General features: G+C 43.1%; 1 protein-coding gene across 5 annotated transcripts in view; it reads left to right on the forward strand.

The window, feature by feature from the left end:
• The window catches only part of atp11c (ATPase phospholipid transporting 11C (ATP11C blood group)), a 154,679-nt gene that overhangs the window by 45,847 nt on the left and 89,894 nt on the right, over positions 1-18,938 (forward strand). For all 5 annotated transcript variants that reach the window (XM_086002119.1, XM_086002110.1, XM_086002134.1 and 2 more), the window contains 5 exons: positions 679-807; positions 6,034-6,137; positions 15,720-15,770; positions 16,397-16,461; positions 16,696-16,777. In XM_086002119.1, coding sequence (XP_085858245.1) covers positions 679-807; positions 6,034-6,137; positions 15,720-15,770; positions 16,397-16,461; positions 16,696-16,777 — 431 coding nt within the window. The remainder of the gene's footprint in view (positions 1-678; positions 808-6,033; positions 6,138-15,719; positions 15,771-16,396; positions 16,462-16,695; positions 16,778-18,938) is intronic.

The raw sequence follows: 18,938 nt of genomic DNA on the forward strand, positions 1-18,938 counted from the left end.
CTCAACCTGTTGTGGCTAGCGGCAGGCGGTAAGGCAGGGGGCACCACTCAATATCCGGTCCGGGGCGTTGCGCACTCGACTGACATCACGATCTGCCGGCGCAGAAGATCGTGGCGGTAGTGTTTAGCGCCTCCGCAAAATGTCTAGTTAATTTCGCGAGCGGCGTAAACATCGCCGCGCCCGGGCGCTAGTTGCTTTGCGCCCCAATTAGCGCCCTCTTAAGGTGCTAACAGGAGGCGCAAACAACTGAATTTTTCCCCCCAGATGTGTAAACTATAGTCAAGGTACTGGACTTTCACATTGTATAATCTCTCAATTGTCATCACAAGGCAATTTGATCCTATGTGCTTCTGACTTTATTTCACTCACTGGTTGTTTGTGGAAGTCTAGCATACTGTACACACATGAACGAAACCTGGGTGGGAGCTCAAGGGCTGTAAATTTAAATTTGTCGGGTGCAGCTAACATTGACTTTTTGTTTCCTGGTGTGGTTTATGACTTCCTCTCAAATTCTTGGCTTGTTTACAGCTTTATAACTCCTCAGAGGAACTTAATATTTACGCACTTCAATGTATGCTATTTATTAGACTAGGGACTAGAGTCAAATCAACATTTGTAGGCCTAAGGCCTAAATTTTTTTTAAAAAGCAAAAATATACCTTTGGTACTTTTTTTTTAGGTTGGCGACATTGTGTGTGTGAAAGAAGATGAAACGTTCCCGTGTGATCTCATCCTTCTATCCTCGAGCAGAGAAGATGGTACATGCTATGTTACTACTGCTAGTTTGGATGGGGAATCGAATCAGAAGGTAAAGCACACTAGTGGACCTGAGCTTTCCAAGTTCCATTAGGTCTTCCAAATCCAGTATAATGTTTAATGGACATTAAGACACTTGTGGCTTTGCAATAATTTCAATGCTGTGCTTCCAAAATATGCCCAACAAAAAAAATTTATTCCAGGAAACTCTTTGGTATCCGGCACCGGGATGGTGCCGGTTGATTAAAAATTCCGGATGACGGAGAGGGTTATCTACCGAGGCTATTTTTAACAAACAAAAATTTAAAAAAATCAAGAAGGGTGCAGTATACAGTAATTGGGTACTCACCTACAGAATGTTGTGTTAAATGGATGGTGGGAGATGCTTGATTAAGTACAGTACTGCCAGTCGAGGGTAATCCATAACTCTTTAATTACTTAACAGTAAAACAAAACTTATACAGTAAACAGAAAAATGGCGGATCGGAAGAGACTACTGGCAGCGCGGGAGAGTCAGACTCCTGTTATTGAGGTGTTCGGACTCCCGACCGCGCCAAGAAGCCTAGTAGTGGCAGTTTGGAGAAATACCCCCACTGACTAACTCGGCCACTGCGGGAGACTCGGACTCGGCAACATTGCCGGTTATTGAGGTGTTGTTTTCGGAGTGTGAATTTTGCCGGTTAATAGAGAATTCCGGATATTTAGGTGCCGTTTAAACAAGAGTTTCCTGTATTGCCTTTGTACAGTAAACTCTTGTTTAAACGGCACGTAATCATCTGGAATTCTTTAATAACCTGCAAAATAGATAACCAGTAATCTTGCCGAATCCATCCAGCATTCATTTTTCCGAGTCCGAGTTTCCCGTGGTGGCCGAGTTAGTCAGTGGTTTTTATTTATTTTGTGTTAAAAATGGCCTACCTCTCTCTGTTATCCGGAATGTTTCATCAACCGGCACCACCCTGGTCCCGCAGGTGCCGGATACGAAAGAGTTTACTGTATAATAAATAAACTTGCAGCTTAATGTTCAAAAGAAAAAAGAAAGACTTGCATTTATATAGCACATTTCACGACCTCAGGATGTCCAAAAGCGCTTTACAGCCAATTTAATACTTTTGAAGTGTAGTCACTGTTGTAATGTAGGAAATACGGCAGTGCTCCCTCAGCACTGCACTGGAGTGTCAGCCTAGATTTTTGTGCTCAAGTCCCTGGAGTGGGACTTGAACCCACAACCTTGTGACTCGGAGGCGAGAGTGCTACCCACTGAGCCATGGCTGACACTTCCGATAATACAGGAATAGATTTTCTTCCCATGTTCCCTCACCAAACAATACCCCAAAGGAAAATAAACCACGGACTTTATTAAAAAAAAAAAAATACATATGTGTGTTAAGATATACCAGTAGCTTATGGTTTGAATTCTGAGCTTTGTTTCTGCTCGGTAGATTTAAAACAACTTGTAACCAAATTCTTCATAGTTAGTTTGTGCTTTTTATACATGCACACAGCGTGAGGTGCCTAGCCAAAAGGATTGTGACATGGCATTTCCTTTGAGCCAGTAACTGATTCAGGTATTTTGTAATTCTGAGAGTTTCTGCCGCATCCTTTCACGTAAGTAATTTAAATTCCATGAACAGGAGCAATCTTTATCCATCAGTACTAAGGAGAACTATAAATAGGCTCCAACCCCTTGCTGCTTGATCCAGCTGTATGAGAGTTGTGATTTAGGTACTGAAACAAGCCTTTCAATCTTCACCTCCTCCCTGAGAAATGCTACCGAACAAAATGCTGTGTCCTACTGTCCAACCATGAATAGAACTTAAAGGAGCCACATTATTATGTACCTTTGTCCCAATATTTTATCCAAGTTTTTAGTTTCCCGCCCCCCCCCCCCCTCCCCCTCCCCAATAGTACAGCACCCCACCAAATCTCTGTTCTGGTCTATAACACTCCTGTGAAGTGCCTTGGGGTGTTTACTACATTGAAGGTGCTATATAAATGCAAGTTGTCATTCATGTGCAAGTAACATAGAAACATAGAAGATAGGAGCAGGAGTAGGCCATTCGGCCCTTCGAGCCTGCTCCGCCATTCAATGAGATCATGGCTGATCATCCAAATTCAGTACCCTGTCCCTGCCTTCTCCCCATATCCCTTTAGCTTTAAGAAATATATCCAACTCTTTTTTTGAATATATTTAATGAACTGGCCTCCACCGCCCTCTGTGGCAGAGAATTCCACAGGTTCACCACTCTCTGGGTGAAGAAATTCCTCCTCATTTCAGTCCTAAATGGCTTACCCCTTATCCTTAGACTATGACCCCTGGTTCTGGACTCCCCGGCCATCATAAACATCCTTCCTGCATCTAGTCTGTCCAGGCTTGACAGAATTTTATAGGTTTCGATGAGATCCCCTCTCAATCTTCTAAACTCCAGTGAGTACAAGCCCAATCGACACAATCTCTCCTTATACGTCATTCCTGCCATCCCAGGTATCAGCCTGGTGAATCTTCGCTGCACTCCTTCCATGGCAAGAACGTCCTTCCTCAGGTAAGGCGACCAAAACTGCACACAATACTCAAGGTGCGGTCTCACCAAAGCCCTGTACAACTGTAGCAAGACATCCTTGTTCCTGTACTCGAACCCTCTTGCTACGAAGGCCAACATACCATTTGTCTTCTTAACCGCCTGCTGCACCTGCATGCTTACCTTCAGCGACTGGTGCACAAGAACACCCAGGTCTCTTTGCACTTCCCCTTCTCCCAATCTATTGCCATTCAAATAATAATCTGCCTTCCTGTTTTTGCCACCAAAGTGGATAACCTCACATTTATCCACATTATAGTGCATTTGCCATGTTTCTGCCCAATCACCCAACCTGTCCAAATCGTACTGGAGTTTCACGGCATCCTCCTCACAGCTTACCCTCCCACCCAGCTTTGTGTCGTCTGCAAATTTGGAGATATTACATCCAATTCCTTCGTCCAGATTATTAATATATATTGTGAACAGCTGGGGTCCTAGGACCAATCCTTGCGGTACCCCACTAGTCACTGCCTGCCACTCAGAAAACGACCCGTTTATTCCAACTCTTTGCTTTCTGTCCGCCAACCAGTTCTCTATCCAAGTCAATACCTTGCCTTAATTTTGCACGCTAATCTCTTGTGGGACCTTATCGAAAGCCTTCTGAAAGTCCAAATACACCACATCCACTGGTTCTCCCTTTATCTATTTTACCAGTTACATCCTCAAAAAATTCCAGTAGATTAGTCAAGCATGATTTAGCTTTTGTAAATCCATGTTGACTTTGTCCGATCGTGTCACTGCTTTCCAAGTGCTCTGCTATTACATCTTTTATAATAGATTCTAGCATTTTCTCCACTACCGATGTCAGGCTTACTGGTCTATAATTCCCTGCTTTTTCTCTACCACCTTTTTTGAATAGTGGGGTAACATTAGCTACCCTCCAATCCATGGGTACTGTTCCAGAGTCTATCGAGTTCTGGAAGATGACCAGCAATGCATCTACTATTTCTAGGGCCACTTCCTTAAGTACCCTGGGATGTAGATTATCAAGCCCTGGGGATTTATCGGCCTTCAGTCCCATCAATTTTCCTAACGCCATTTCCCTACAAATACTGATTTCTTTCAGTTCCACCCTTTCATCAGACCCTATGTTCCCCGGCATCTCTGGGAGGTTATTTGTGTCCTCCTTTGTGAAGACAGAACCAAAGTGTGAATTTAGTTGGTCTGCCATTTCTTTATTTCCCATTATAAATTCCCCTGATTCTGACTGCAAGGGACCTACGCTTGACTTCACCAATCTTTTTCTCTTCACATATCTATAAAAGCTTTTACAGTCAGTTTTTAATGTTCCCAGCTAGCTTACTCTCATATTCTATTTTCCCTTTCTTAATTAATCCCTTTGTCCTCCTTTGTTGAATCCTAAACTGCTCCCAATCCTCAGGATTATTGCTTTTTCTGGCCAATTTATATGTACTATCTTTTGACCTTTAATGTTGCACTAGCAATCCGACTCTAGGCATATATACTCTTGAAGTTATTACTCTGGCACAGATAAGATGGGCCAAGTGGCCGCCTTCTGTGCTGTAAGCTTCTACGATCCTGTAGTAATTTTGACTACATTTTTCCTGTAAAGCATCACCTGTTCTCGATTACTTGTCTATTCAACATTACTGTGGACCTTGCCATATTCTGACTTTCATTTTTTAATTTTTAAAAATTCTTAATTAAGTAGGGTATAATCAGCTTGTTTATTGCCACATAACTAACTTCCAAATTTTGTGACATTAGTAGGCTTCGCTGTATCTTTTTGGCATTGTCTAATTGCAAAAATTAGATTTTGCATAACTCCGTCTATAGTCAGACATCATGGGCTGGATTTTCCTAAGCCCCTGGAGTCAGGTTGGAGGCGTGCGGGCGATAAAAATCGGAGATCCGGGGGTCCCGACCCCAACCCGCCTCCATGTCAATTTCATAGGAGTCGGGTTGCCGACAAGTGCTGGAACCCAACTCACAGAGGCGGGAAGGGATTAAAGGCAATTAAACTGCCTGTTAACAGGTAGTTTTTGCCTATTTGCGATTTTTATTGCTGGTTTGTGGGCTTCCCGACAGCTCCAAACCGCAAAAAGTTTTCGAGGCGGGACGTGGGTCTGAGGTCTTGGAGGGGTCGAGATGCCCAGTGTTCAGGTGAGTGAGGGGTGCAGGAGTGCAAAGGTAAGTGTTTTGCAAGTGTTTAAAGTGTTTAAATAAGTTTAACTTACTTTTACTTACCTTTACAGGAGTCCTGCATTCCGGTGTCGGGAGTCGGCTGCAAGAACCACAGAAGCTCCGATTTAAAAAAAAAAAAATCAGCTTCTTGGTTTCTGCAGCAAAATGATTTTAAAGTTATCCTGAGAAAGGACTGAGGCTGAATTAGCAGTTTTTCAGTGCCGGCTTCAAACAGCTGTTAAACACTGATATTTCATCTGCCAAAAGCTTTTGACAGATGAAATGTCAATCTCTGACGTCACCTGTTGCCGGGTGGCCCTTAATTGGCCTGCTGAGCCCACAGGGCGGGCTCAACAAGGTCAATCAGTGGAAAATCCAGTGGGTTGGCCACATCTCCATGGAGGCGGGACAACAAGCCCGAATGTGGGTTTCCCACCTCCAACCCGCCCCCGTAGCAAAATCCAGCCCCATGGGTTTAGATTTTTGTTCAGCTCATTACATGCCAATTGATTAATGTTGCTTTTATTGTGTGTGTTTTTTGAATTCTTGACCAGACATACTATGCTGTGCCGGACACCAGTGCATTCCGTACAGATATGGATGTTGATTCTTTGATCGCTGCCATTGAATGTGAACAACCTCAGCCTGGCCTTTACAAGTAAGATTTTATTTGCTAGACCCCATGTGTGAAGTACAGTGTTCAGTTTTTGGCACCGCACCTCAGGAAGGATATACTGGCGTTGGAGGGTGTGCAGCGCAGATTAACCAGAATGATACCGGGGCTTAGAGGGTTAAATGTTGAGGACAGGTTGCATAAACTTGCCTTGTATTCCCTTGAGTTTAGAAGATTAAGGGGTGATCTCCTCAAGGTGTTTAAAATGTTAACATTATTTAATAAGAGCAGATTCAGAGAACCTACTTCCTCTGGTGGGGAATCAAGAGCCATGGGGACATAATCTTGCAATTAGAGCTAGGCCGCATCAGAAAGCATTTTTTCCCCCCACACCAAGGGTAATAAAAATCTGGATAGATTTTTGTTAGGTAAGAGTATCAAGGGATATGGAGCAAAGGCAGGTAAATGGAGTGGAGGTACAGACCTGCCCTGGTCTAGTTGAATGGTGGCGCAGGCTCGAGGGGCTGAATGACCTTTTTGTGTTCCTAATGTTCTTTTTCATGCCTGACTAAAAGATTCCATGACGTCATTATTCAGTGAATCAGCGTATGTTGTGCAACAGGAGCATTATACCATGTAACCATGATATAACAGTTAATGTGTAGCACACAATGCATTATATAATCTAGCTGATCTCCTGTGGCATGGCTCTGGATTTCAAAATGTTCTCTTCCCTGAGAGCATAATGTGGACTGAGGCAGCCCTATATTGTCAGATGTGCCTTCCTTTTGATATGTTAAAATTAAGATCCTATTGTGTTTCGGGTACAGTCTACTCACAATTTAATTTAGTTGCTTCAGTTAAATAGACACAAAATCCCCACTTTGCTTTTTTTTTTAATGTTTCTTCATTCAAATTCAATTATTGTGTAAAAAGTAACTGTCGAGGTTCAAGATCACCTGGCGCTACAGGAAACTTTGTGCTATCCGGCACCGACGGGACCGAGCTGCTGCCGTTCCCTCAAAACTGCCGGACACACCAGCGCTGATGTTGAAACATACGGAGATTTTCAGCTCCGTGTGAATCAATAAACCCTGTTGCTTAGCAACAGCTTCTAAACAGTCGGCTAGCGTCTCTGGCTGAAGCTGTTGCTTAGCTACAGACCTTGACTGTTGAGGGAAAAAAAGCAACGAAAAGAAAAAAAAACCTAACGAAGCGGCTCCTGATTTTTGCCGGTGGCTCAAGCTTGCCGGACATTTAGCCTCCGGATAAACCAAAGTTTCCTGTATTTAAAGAGTAGGAAAATCTCCTTGTGTCCTCCACCAGAACTAAATATGAACTTGTCATTCAACTCTGTTTTACGGATGTTGCTGGCAGAATGGCTGCCATGTTTTCAGACATAATAGTTATTGGACTTCACAAAGGATTCATTGGATGTGAAGTGCCTTCAGACATTTTAACACAGTAAGACACTAAAAATTCATACCTTTTGTATAACTTTTATTTGCTCCTGTCCATTCCATAATTCATTGTTTCCCTCGCTATTCCTTCCCCCCCCCCCTCTGTACGGCTGTCATACACTTTTTCTTTGTAGGGTCTGTGCGTCTCTTGTTTCATGCACATTCCCACCCCCACACACAGACCTCTTCTTCCCCCTCTATCCTTCTCTGTATCTTCCAATGTCTCAGTATGCTCATGCATGTGAAACATAGAAGCATATGAAAAGAAAGGTGAGAAAAGCCAATCACTACTCACCTTGTGCCCACCCACGAGTAATGTTAACACCTGGAGCTGGAATTTACTGATGTCCTCAGTTTCTCTGTCTTACCTTTGTTGAAGCTGAGGGTATGCAGCAAGATAGCAGCCAACATTTAGGGAATTGGACATTGCGAGTGGAATTGGGTGGGGGCAGGGTTCACGAGAGGTGGTGTGTCACATGCATGTGAGAAACAAAGCCATTGGGCTGGGGGCTGAGCATGTGAGTGATTGGATGAATTGTGACCTGTGATTGGCAAATGGATGGAGTATGCACATTTTTCCAGGGTAAGATTTTGCACAGCATAAAATGTCACCTTTCACAGGCTACAAATAGAGACTGTAACTACAGGAAACTTTCTGATATCCGGCACTGACGGGACCGAGCTGGTGCCGTAACATCAAAAGTGCCGGACATGCCAGAGTTAATGTTTAAACATACGAAACTGAGAAGCTCCGTGTGAATCAACAAACCCTGTTACTTAGCAACAGCTTCAAAACAGTCAGCTGCAGCTGCAAGTGTCTGTAGCTGAAGCTGTTGCTATAGCTACAGACCTTGCAGTGCTTGACTGGGGGGAAAAAAAGCGACGAGAACTAAAAAAACATACAGAAAACTGCTCCTGATTTTTGCCGTTAGATCGAGTATTCCGGACATATAACCTCCGGATAAACCAAAGTTTCCTGTATTGTGAAGTATGTTTAGAGCGTGGGAAATACCAACAGGAAAGCACAGGTAAACAATAAAAGCTCTGGAAATGGAGTCGGTTATTAGATTTACAGATTCAAGGAACTTTTGTGGGAGCAGGATGGGTAAGCTATATAGACCAATGATGTATTGCCTGAGATTGTTACTATGAAGTGCAACTCCAACTGCAGGTCTTAAGACAGAGGGTGGCCTGTGCCAAGGAAAGTTATTGCAGGTGTTTCTATAACAATAGGTGACCATATGGCTAGGTATAGTCATTTCTTTCAGAATTATATAATTTCACCTCACCAAAGTTGTAATGTAAATCTGGAGTTAGGATCTTACCTGATTCTGGAGTTAGTCTGGTTCAACTTGCAACAACTTGCATTTATATAGTGCCATTAAAGTAGGAGAACGTCCCAAGGCGCTTCACAGAAGCATAACGAGACAAAAATTGACACCGAGCCAAAGAAGGAGATATTCGGAAGGGTAACTAAAAGCTTAGTCAGAGGCGGGTTTTAAGGAGGGTCTTAAACGTGGAGAGAGGGGTTTCGGGAAGGATTCCAAAGCTTGAGGCCTAAATGGCTGAAAGCACGACCGCCAATGGTGGGGTGAAGGGAGTGCAGGATGTATAAGAGGCCAGACTTGGAGGAAAGCAGACTTCTCGGAGGGTTGTAGGGCTGGAGGAGGTTGTAGCGATGGGGAGGGCGAGACCATGGAGGGATTTGAACACTGACAAGAATTTCAAATTCGAGGCTTTAGTGGACTGATGCCAATGTAGCGAGCACAGGGGTGGTGGGTGAGCGAGTCATGGTGCGGTTTAGGATATGGGCAGCAAAGCTGTGGATGAGCTGCAGTGTGTGGGGCATGGAAAATGGGAGGTTGGCTAGGCGAGCATTGCAATAGTCAAGTCTGGAGGCCTGGATGAGGATTTGAGGCAGATGGGATGAGGCAGGGGCAGAGACGGGCGATGTTATGGCGGTGTAAGTAGGCGGTCTTTGTGATGGAGAGGATATGGGATTGGAAGCTCAGCTCAGAGTCAAATAGGATGCTGCGAACAGTCTGATTCAGCTGAGGGTAATGGAATAAGAACGTAAGAAATAGGAGCAGGAGTAGGCCACGCGCCATCGGGCCTGCTCCGCCATGCAATACGATCATGGCTGATCTTCGACCTCAACTCCACTTTCCATCCGATCCGCATATCCCTTGATTCCCCTAGAGTCCAAAAATCCTATCTACTGTATCTCAGCCTTGAATATACTCAAAGATTCAGCATTCACAGCCCTCTGGGGTAGAGAATCCCAAAGATTCACAACCCTCTGAGTGAAGAAATTGCTCCTCATCTTAGTCCTAAATGTCCGACCCCTTCTCCTGAGACTATGACCCATAGTTCTAGACTCTCCAGCCAGAGGAAACAGCCTCTCAACATCTACCCTGTCGAGCCCTCTCAGAATCTTATATGTTTCAATGAGGTCACACCTTGTTCTTCAAAACTCCAGAGAGTATCGGCTCAATCTCTCCTCATAGGACAACCCTCTCATCCCAGGAATCAATCTAGTGAACCTTCATTGAATCCTTGCCACGGGTGCAGAGTTTGTGGCAGGGGCTGAAGACACTGGCTTAAACACATATGTAAACTTTGCAGATGACAGTAAATCCCGATATAACCAACAAGCCCAGTTTTTAATAGAAATTTCAGTGACCAGCAGCGGCTAATAAGCAGCGCTCTACCGTGTGTTAAAGCACGTAGACACTGCGATCTGCTCTTCCCTGAGTTGGGGCAGACTGTAACTTGATGCTGCCTGCTTGTGTTGCTCTAAATTAAAGTGTGTGTGTGTCGGAATCATAATCATAATCATAATCAACTTTTATTGTCATTGTTAGTGCACAAGTGCAGTACACCGAAATGTAGGCTTGCGGCTCCCGAGAGTGTACATTTGGATTAAGACATTTAAACATTCAACATACATTTGGCTTGTAATACATTAACATAAACATAACCATAATAAAGTGCATTGGCAGATGTGCAGGCTTTAGCGTTTATTTGTGGAGTTCAGTAGGATGACAGCCCTGGGAAAGAAGCTGTTCCTAAATCTGGTCGTTTGGGTGTGAATGCATCTGTAGCGTCTCCCAGATGGAAGGTACTGGTAGCATTAGACTTGCATATTTTAGTTTGTTGCACCAGTTGCCAAGTTTTATCATTTACTTGCACAAAATTAAGAGCCTTATCATAAAAAAAGTATATTTTTATTGAATCCTGAACCTTGATGTCACGTTTTGCTTACGTCTCAGATTTTTATGTGCTGCAGAGTCCTTCCTAGTGGAGGATTGCATGAAATAAGCAGTTTGGCATCAAGAAAGAACGAATGAACTTGTGTTTATATGGCGCCTTTCACTATCCTGGGCGTCCCAAAGACCAGCCACTGATGTAACCTAATTAAAACATTAAACTGCTACAGCGAGGGAGGCAGCAGCCAGCAGCAATAAAGGGTTTTTAATTTTAGCCCAAAGTAATTTAAATTGTCTCATTGTCTACAACGTGTCAATATTACTGCCTGCCAAATTATTTACACAACCTAATGCCCTAAACCACACAAACTTGATGAATCGAGACCCGCTAATCCTGTTTGCTGGGCAGTACGAGAGCAGGAGAGTGGTGCATCTCAGCCAAGACACCAAACGTTCCACTATAATACGGCATATGGGTTTATCTTTATTCCTCTCTCTGGGATTCTCTGTGGCTCATGGCTTGACTTAGTTCCGTGGTTAAACCTCGCCCTCTTTAGCTTTTGCATTTCGCGTTGTTTGTGTTGGAGTTGAAACATAACACGCCCTTGTTATGAATGATGCTATCTGTTTCTGTGCCAGCTTCTGGGTTGTGCCAAAGTTTATTTGTCAGAAGCGCGCCACTTTGTTTTTTAATATTTTTAAATTTTGGTTTCTTCCAACAACATTTCTTGGTCATTGTGATTCCTTGTGAACCTACTTGGCTGGTTTTCAAGAAGAATTTGCAGTAGTTTTCCTTTGTAACTACATACAAATAAACTTCCATTAGTGGTAAAGTTATTGATGATAAAATTGGCTATTTCCATAATTGCAAAATTGAGCCAATTCAGAACAAATTTTATGGAGTGGGCATCTAGGTTTGTATGCAAAACTTCCATGTTGGCGGGGATGGGTGGTAAAGTTGGAGACAGTAAATATGAATGGTGAATATTTCTGCTGTCCTAGTAAGTAGATCATTCTCAGTGTTTGGTGATAATTAAAACCATCCACTAGAAATTTGGGTGAAACCATGTTCATTTACTGGGCAGCTAAAAGGAGAGTAACCATAGATTTTTATTTGGCATGGGTATTAAGGGGGGAAAATTCAGTTGTTTGTGCCTCCCCGTTAGTGCCTTAAGAGGGCACTAATGGGGCGCAAAGCAACTAGCGCCCGGGCGCGGCGATGTTTGCGCTGCTCGCGAAATTAACTAGACATTTAGCGGTGGCGCTGAACACTACCGCCACGATCTCTTGCGCCGGCAGATTGTGACGTCAGTCGAGTGTGCAACATCCCGGTAGTGCCCCGGACCAGATATTGAGTTATTACAACTTACTAAACTGTCAAACACTCAAACCTTTTATAAAAATTTTAAAAAATTCAATTTGGGTGTCAAAGGCTCAATCAATTTATTCACTTAACACTAAATGCACCCCTTTTCTAACTTTCTCATTATTTAACCAATCAAGGCGACCCATTTTATCACATGAACTCTCATTTCGGTGTTGCTCACTATGTCTGGGACTTGCAATACTCAAATTTTAGTTAGTCAGCAAACAGCAGGCTGCTTTTTGATGCTTTGGTTTGGATCTAAGGCAGTGGCTGTACAGGCTGCATTATGCCGGCTGCTCCAGGCTATTGCCAGCTTACAGTGCAGTCGGCTGGACCCAGTTAGCTGCAAATGATGGTTCTGATTACACGGATGTGCGTGAGTCAGCTAGCATTCCGCTGAACAGCAATGAGAACTCCACACGGTCGTCAGTCAGCTTCAATCGGATTTGGTTGAGGAAACAAGCTTGAGTGACATTTTATTAAGGAGCTGACCCTGTGGAGATTTATTACGCGGAATTGAAATATACATGTACAGTTTCTTTCTAAAAATATCGTCATTTTGCTTTTACTCTTTCAAAATAATTTCTTTGCGACTCTTTTTTTCTTCACGTTTTGTGTCCTGCCCACTTAGTGTTGTGGGTAGCTGGCTACCATTCACAATTACATTTTGTATAAACCAGTTCCATTGTATACCATATTCACCTTTCTGCATTCTTAATGCACTTTTGGCACTTGATCTTTTTAGCTTTTATTTCCTGTGGGGATATTAATTAAAACAGGGAGGTATTGCTTCAGTTGTACAAGGTATTGGTGAGACCGCACCTGGAATACTGCGTACAGTTTTGGTGTCCATACTTAAGAAAGGACATACTTGCTCTCGAGTCAGTACAAAGAAGGTTCACTCGGTTAATCCCGGGGATGAGGGGATGGCCATATGAGGAGAGGTTGAGTAGATTGGGACTCTACTCATTGGAGTTCAGAAGAATGAGAGGCGATCTTATTGAAACATATAAGATTGTGAAGGGGTTGGATCGGGTGGATGCGGGGAGGATGTTCCCGATGATGGGTGAAACTAGAACTAGGGGGCATAGTCTTAGAATAAGGGGCTGCTCTTTCAAAACTGAGATGAGGAGGAACTACTTCACTCAGAGGGTGGTAGGTCCATGGAATATGCTGCCCCAAAAAGCTGTAGAAGCTACATCATTACATAAATTTGAAACAGAAATCGACAGTTTCCTAGAAGTAAAGGGAATTAAGGGTTACGGGGAGCGGGCAGGAATTTGGACATGAGACTAGGTTCGGATCGGTCATGGCCCTGTGGGTAGCGGAGCGGGCCCAGGGGCCGTGTAGCCTGATCCTGCTCCTATTTCGTGTGTCTAATTCTGTTAGATTCAGGAGATGGTTCTGTGATAGTAGATTGGCGGTTAGGATCAGATCAGCCATGATCTTATTGAATGGCGGAGCAGGCTCGAGGGGCCGATTGGCCTACTCCTGCTCCTATTTCTTATGTTCTTAAAATAAGGCTATTTCAAAGTAGCACAAAGTGGTTTATCATGCAATGTAATCAAAATGATTATTTTTCCAAAAGAGTATAATAAAATTCATTGGGTGTTGTGCAGTGCTAAAGCATAATGAAGTTCTCTTGCTATGTAATAGCAATTTAACATTTGTGCAAAACCCAAAAGATCTCTGCAATTATCAGAAGCTATCCACTGGACATATAACCTCTAGTTCAGATTTGATTTGAATCGCAGGTGTAATGGGCCAGATTTTGGTCTAACATGGCATCTAACAGCGTCTGCTGTTAGACTTGCCCCTGCACCCTTCAGCTTAAAAGTCTTTTGAAGGAAGGGGTCACCACTGACCAGAAATTTAACTGGACCCACTATATTAACACACAGTGGCTACAAGAGCAGTGAAAAGGCTGAATAGGCTGTGACAAGTGGCTTACTCTGACACCCCAAAGCCTCTTCACCATCTACAGGGCTCATCAGGTGTGATGGAATATTCACCACTCATCTGGATGGCTGCAGCCACGACTATAGTTTAGAAGTTAGGCGCCATGCAGAATAGGACAGACTGCTTGATTGGCACCCCTGCCATTGGACTCGATATCTATTCCCTCCATCGCTGGAGCTCTTTGGCCGTCATATGTACTATCTACAGGCTGCACTGCAGTAATTGGCCAAGTTTACTTCAACAGCACCTTCCCCCGTGACCTCTAACCCCAAGAAGGGCAAGAGCAGCAGTGTCGTGGGGACTCCACCATCTCCAAATTTCCTATCCTGGAATTCCCCACTGAGCACCATCGCCACAAGGATTTGAAGGAGTTCAGGAAGGCAGCCCACCACCACCATCTTGGGGCTGCTAGGGATGAGCAATAAATGTGACCTTTCCAGTGTTGCCCACATCCCAAGAACAGATTTTAAAAAATGGATTACAGATTAGAGCGAGTGGTTTATGCACTTGTGGCCTCAGTGTTTGTACCTGCAGCATTTGAGCAGAACGCAGCTGGTACTGTTCATGATGCATTTAGCATCAGACACTACTTCCCCCTTTCCTCCCACCAAAAGCCTGGGATATCGAGGCCGATTGTTAAACAGGGTCAGTGATCGAACCCCTGGGACTTTCTATGTGAATTAGTGCCACGCGGTGCAATTGCCTACAGAGCCATCTGGAGAGTCCTGTATCATAATATCCAGGTGCATCTCCTGGTGATTTCATTGCTAAATCAAATGCACGATGTGCCGCTGAGTCATGCAGACCCCGAAGGCTGGAGATTCAATCATTTGTGCTTTTAACTAATCTCTGCCAGGACAGCAGTGGGGTTTCGACAGTTGATCTGTATATACCGAGGTTAGGGAGCAAGAAATCAACCATGGTTCCTTTCCCTAACTGCTGTCCATGAAGCTGTGTCAGAAAGTGAGACAGGATTGGACTGGGCTGTTCTGGTCCCCATGGTTGGATAAACCTGCTGGCCTTCTCTCTCTCGGTGCCAGCTGAAGAATGGTCACTCGGGCAATGTACCCGCAGGGTGCCTGAGTCCTCGCTCTCTTGTGGGGGGGGGGGGGGGCAAGACATTCTACCCTATTCTCAATCCAGTGGAGAAAGTAGAGTAAAGTAAGTCTATAAAATCGCTGGGATAGAAAGCTACATTTTGTTTTATAACGTTCCTGTGAATCGCCATGGGACATGCCAACATTTGTATGCAGTAATTTATGGTGCTACATGTACACATGTGTTTTCTATGGCTGGTTGGGGGGGCCAGATAAGAGGGAACTCTAAGATTGAACAATAGTCAGTTGGCTCCAATAGGTTTTTCTCCTCTCTCTTGCCGTGCTGTAGAACAAACCGACATACTTCATTACAAATTCTGGATGAGATGAGATCATTTTTTGTTCTGCATTTTATAAAATAGCACACCAGTAAATGATCCAGTCAATGTGATACTGCAATACTTATATAGCATTTTGGCAGCTGCCTTTCTTCTGTTGAGGCTAGAGATGTATTTTACTTTTTCAATAAAACTGTTTTATGGAACTTTTTTTATAAAAAAGTTATGCAGTGCTAATATAAGATTTGATGATTGCAGGTTTGTTGGACGAGTTCACGTTTTCAGCGATAAACAAGAACCTACTGCAAGGTGAATGCTACGCGATTCGTTGCTACATAACTGTCTAATCTGTTACTGTACATTGTATAAAATCCTTCTGGTTTGTAAAACCGAGCTTGCACTGGATCTGTGCATTGTCTTGGTGAAAACAATGTTAGAGATGATTTTATTTATAATCTTAATCTGAGTAAGTAATCCCCTTTTGTATTTTGGTAATCCCCATTTCTCAAATGTTGGTATTGAAGCCTTAGCAAAATAGTGCTGTCTAAAGAATTATTTGCCTGGCTAATGTTCTGACAGTGCAACATATTGATTTGCAAGGAATTTCTGTCTCGGTAAATGCATTTTATATGTGCTCTATGTACTGGCCAACAAAATTCATCCAGTTAAACTCCACCTACTTTAGATACGCAAACCATTTATACAGCGGGTTGAATTGATTTTGTATCAGTGCATGTTGCTTTTGTAGTTACTGTTTTGAAAGCACATCTGTATACAGAGTAACTAGGTTGTTCAAAGACGCACGTTTTCTGAACTGTATACAGATGTCCTTTTCCCGAGTTCCTGACTATGTTTTGGACCAAGGAATGTTGCAGCTATTTGTCCAGAATGTATTTTTTCCTTGAGTTCAAAACTGTGATTTACCTATTTGTTAGATCTTTGGGCCCAGAAAACCTGCTGCTAAGAGGAGCCACCTTAAAGAATACTGACAAGATATATGGTGAGTTTTTGTATCGGTCATTATGGAAGTAATTATATTTGGGGGGGGGGGGGGTTACTTATAATAAACAACGATACGGTCTTCATTATGATGCCGTTTTAAACTCTCTGGGTGAGGACTACATTATGTTCATGGAAGATGAAGTAAAATCATTTTTCAAATGTTTTCAATATTTATACATGTACGTGCACTGAACAATAGACATTCCTTTTTGACACTTTGTGTGGATTTCAGGTGTTTCCATATACACTGGGATGGAAACCAAAATGGCCTTGAACTACCAAGGAAAATCACAGAAACGCTCAGTAGTGGAGAAGTAATTACATTCTTTATAAATCATACATTTCATTCTAATTTGTGAACATAGATTTTTATTATGTTAGAGTTTCATAATTTTTCCACTGCTAGCAATATTTTTGATAGAATATTTTGTCATATTTGTGCTGAACTTGACAATGTATAAATTGAATACACGGATAATGTAATAGTGTTGTACACATACTTGGGGGTAGAATATTGAAATACAGGAAACTCTTTTTTTATCCGGCACCGACAGGACCGGTGTGGTGCCGGTTGATCAAAAAGTCCAGATTACAGTGAGATATACTTACCAAGGTACGAGAGCCCCGTACACGGCCACAGGAGCAGGAGCCCCGGTTACACAGCACTTGTGCAGGAACCCCGGTTACACGGCCACAGATCCAGGAACCCCGGTTACACGGCCACTAATATATAGTAAACTTACCTGAACCTACTACTGAATTTTGCCGGTTAAGAGAGATTTCCGGATATTTAGGCGCCGGTTAAAAGAAAGTTTCCTGTAACCTGGTTTACACTGCGCTAACTGTGCACTTCAATGTAGATGCCTTTTGTGGTCAATAAAATGTTTGTTTAGTTGATAGCGTTGTAGTAGAACTACCTTTTTAGTCTCAGGAATTAAAGATATTGTAAGTCTAATATTTCAGGTATATAAAATGCCACAAATCTTGTTGGGAGCCATGGTGTGGAGATGCCGGTGTTGGACTGGGGTGGACAAATGTAAGAAGTCACACAACCAGGTTATAGTCCAACAGTTTAATTTGAAATCACAAGCTTTCGGAGCGCTGCTCCTTCATCAGGTGAAGTGGAGAAATGCATAAAGACACAACTTATATAGTCAGAGAATAATGCCTGATGATTACAGGTAACCTTTCTAACTGCCATTTATCACACCTCGGCAGAGAGATAATCACAGCAATCAAAGGTGTGAATGGTGTCCAAACAGGTCAGTCAGGAAAACATTACATCAAAGAACAATGAGGTGGGGTCACAAGGGGTCAAATGTTGCAGAAGCTGGGGTCTGTATGAAAAACAAAAAACAAGACAAAAAACTTTTTTTTTGCTGGAAATCACAGCAGGTCCAGCCGCATCCGTGTAGAGAGAATAAGCCAACGACGACTCGAGTCTGGATGGCCCTACGTCAGGTGGGGTTACATGTAGCGTGACATGAACCCAAGATCCCGGTTGAGGCCGGAACTTGGCTATCAGTTTCTGCTCTACGATTTTGCGTTGACTCGAGTCGTCATCGGCTTGTTCTCTCTACACGGATGCGGCCGGACCTGCTGTGATTTCCAGCAAAAAAAATGTTTTTTTGTCTGTTTTTTGTTTTTCATACAGACCCCAGCATCTGCAACATTTGACCCCTTGTGACCCCACCTCATTGTTCTTTGATGTAATGTTTTCCTGACTGACCTGTTTGGACACCATTCACACCTTTGATTGCTGTGATTATCTCTCTGCCAAGGTGTGATAAATGGCAGTTAGAAAGATTACCTGTAATCATCTGGCATTATTCTCTGACTATATAAGCTGTGTCTTTATGCATCTCTCCACTTCACCTGACGAAGGCGCAGCGCTCCGAAAGCTTGTGATTTCAAATAAAACTGTTGGACTATAACCTGGTGTTGTGTGACTTCTTACAAATCTTGTTGGGGAATTTTGTGCAGTAATATTTCTAAGTTTTTTTTTTAATAATAGGAAACAAACTTTTTTGTAATGTGAGACAGTTATTTTATGGTGCAAGAAGGCCCATAAGGCTAACTGACTTACTAAACCAAGTTATTTTTGCTACCATAGGATATTCTAGATTGTGAACTGCTAGATTGTGAACTGCATGAAGAGTGAACTGTAGGAAGAAAGAGATGAGGAGAAAGGCTGTGGGCAGAGAAACGGTGGAGCGGTGATGCATCAACATGAGGCAGGAGAACTGTTACAGTAGAGAATGAGGGATGCGGAGTTGCAGGAGAGATCGACCAGAATCTGGAAAGGCAGAACAGTAGCGGGACAGATTAGGGCAATTGAGTAAGGGACCGCAGAAAATTACTGAGGCAGAAACTAGAACTGGCACCATTAGATACGGTAATGGTTCCTTCATTGTATTCCCAAATATACCTGTCACAATGACGAGCCAATTTAAAAATCTAAAATTTCTTGCAGTT

This window comes from Somniosus microcephalus, chromosome 1 (assembly GCF_052327205.1).
Source record: "Somniosus microcephalus isolate GS21.2 chromosome 1, FLI_Smic_1.0, whole genome shotgun sequence".
NCBI lineage: Eukaryota > Metazoa > Chordata > Chondrichthyes > Squaliformes > Somniosidae > Somniosus > Somniosus microcephalus.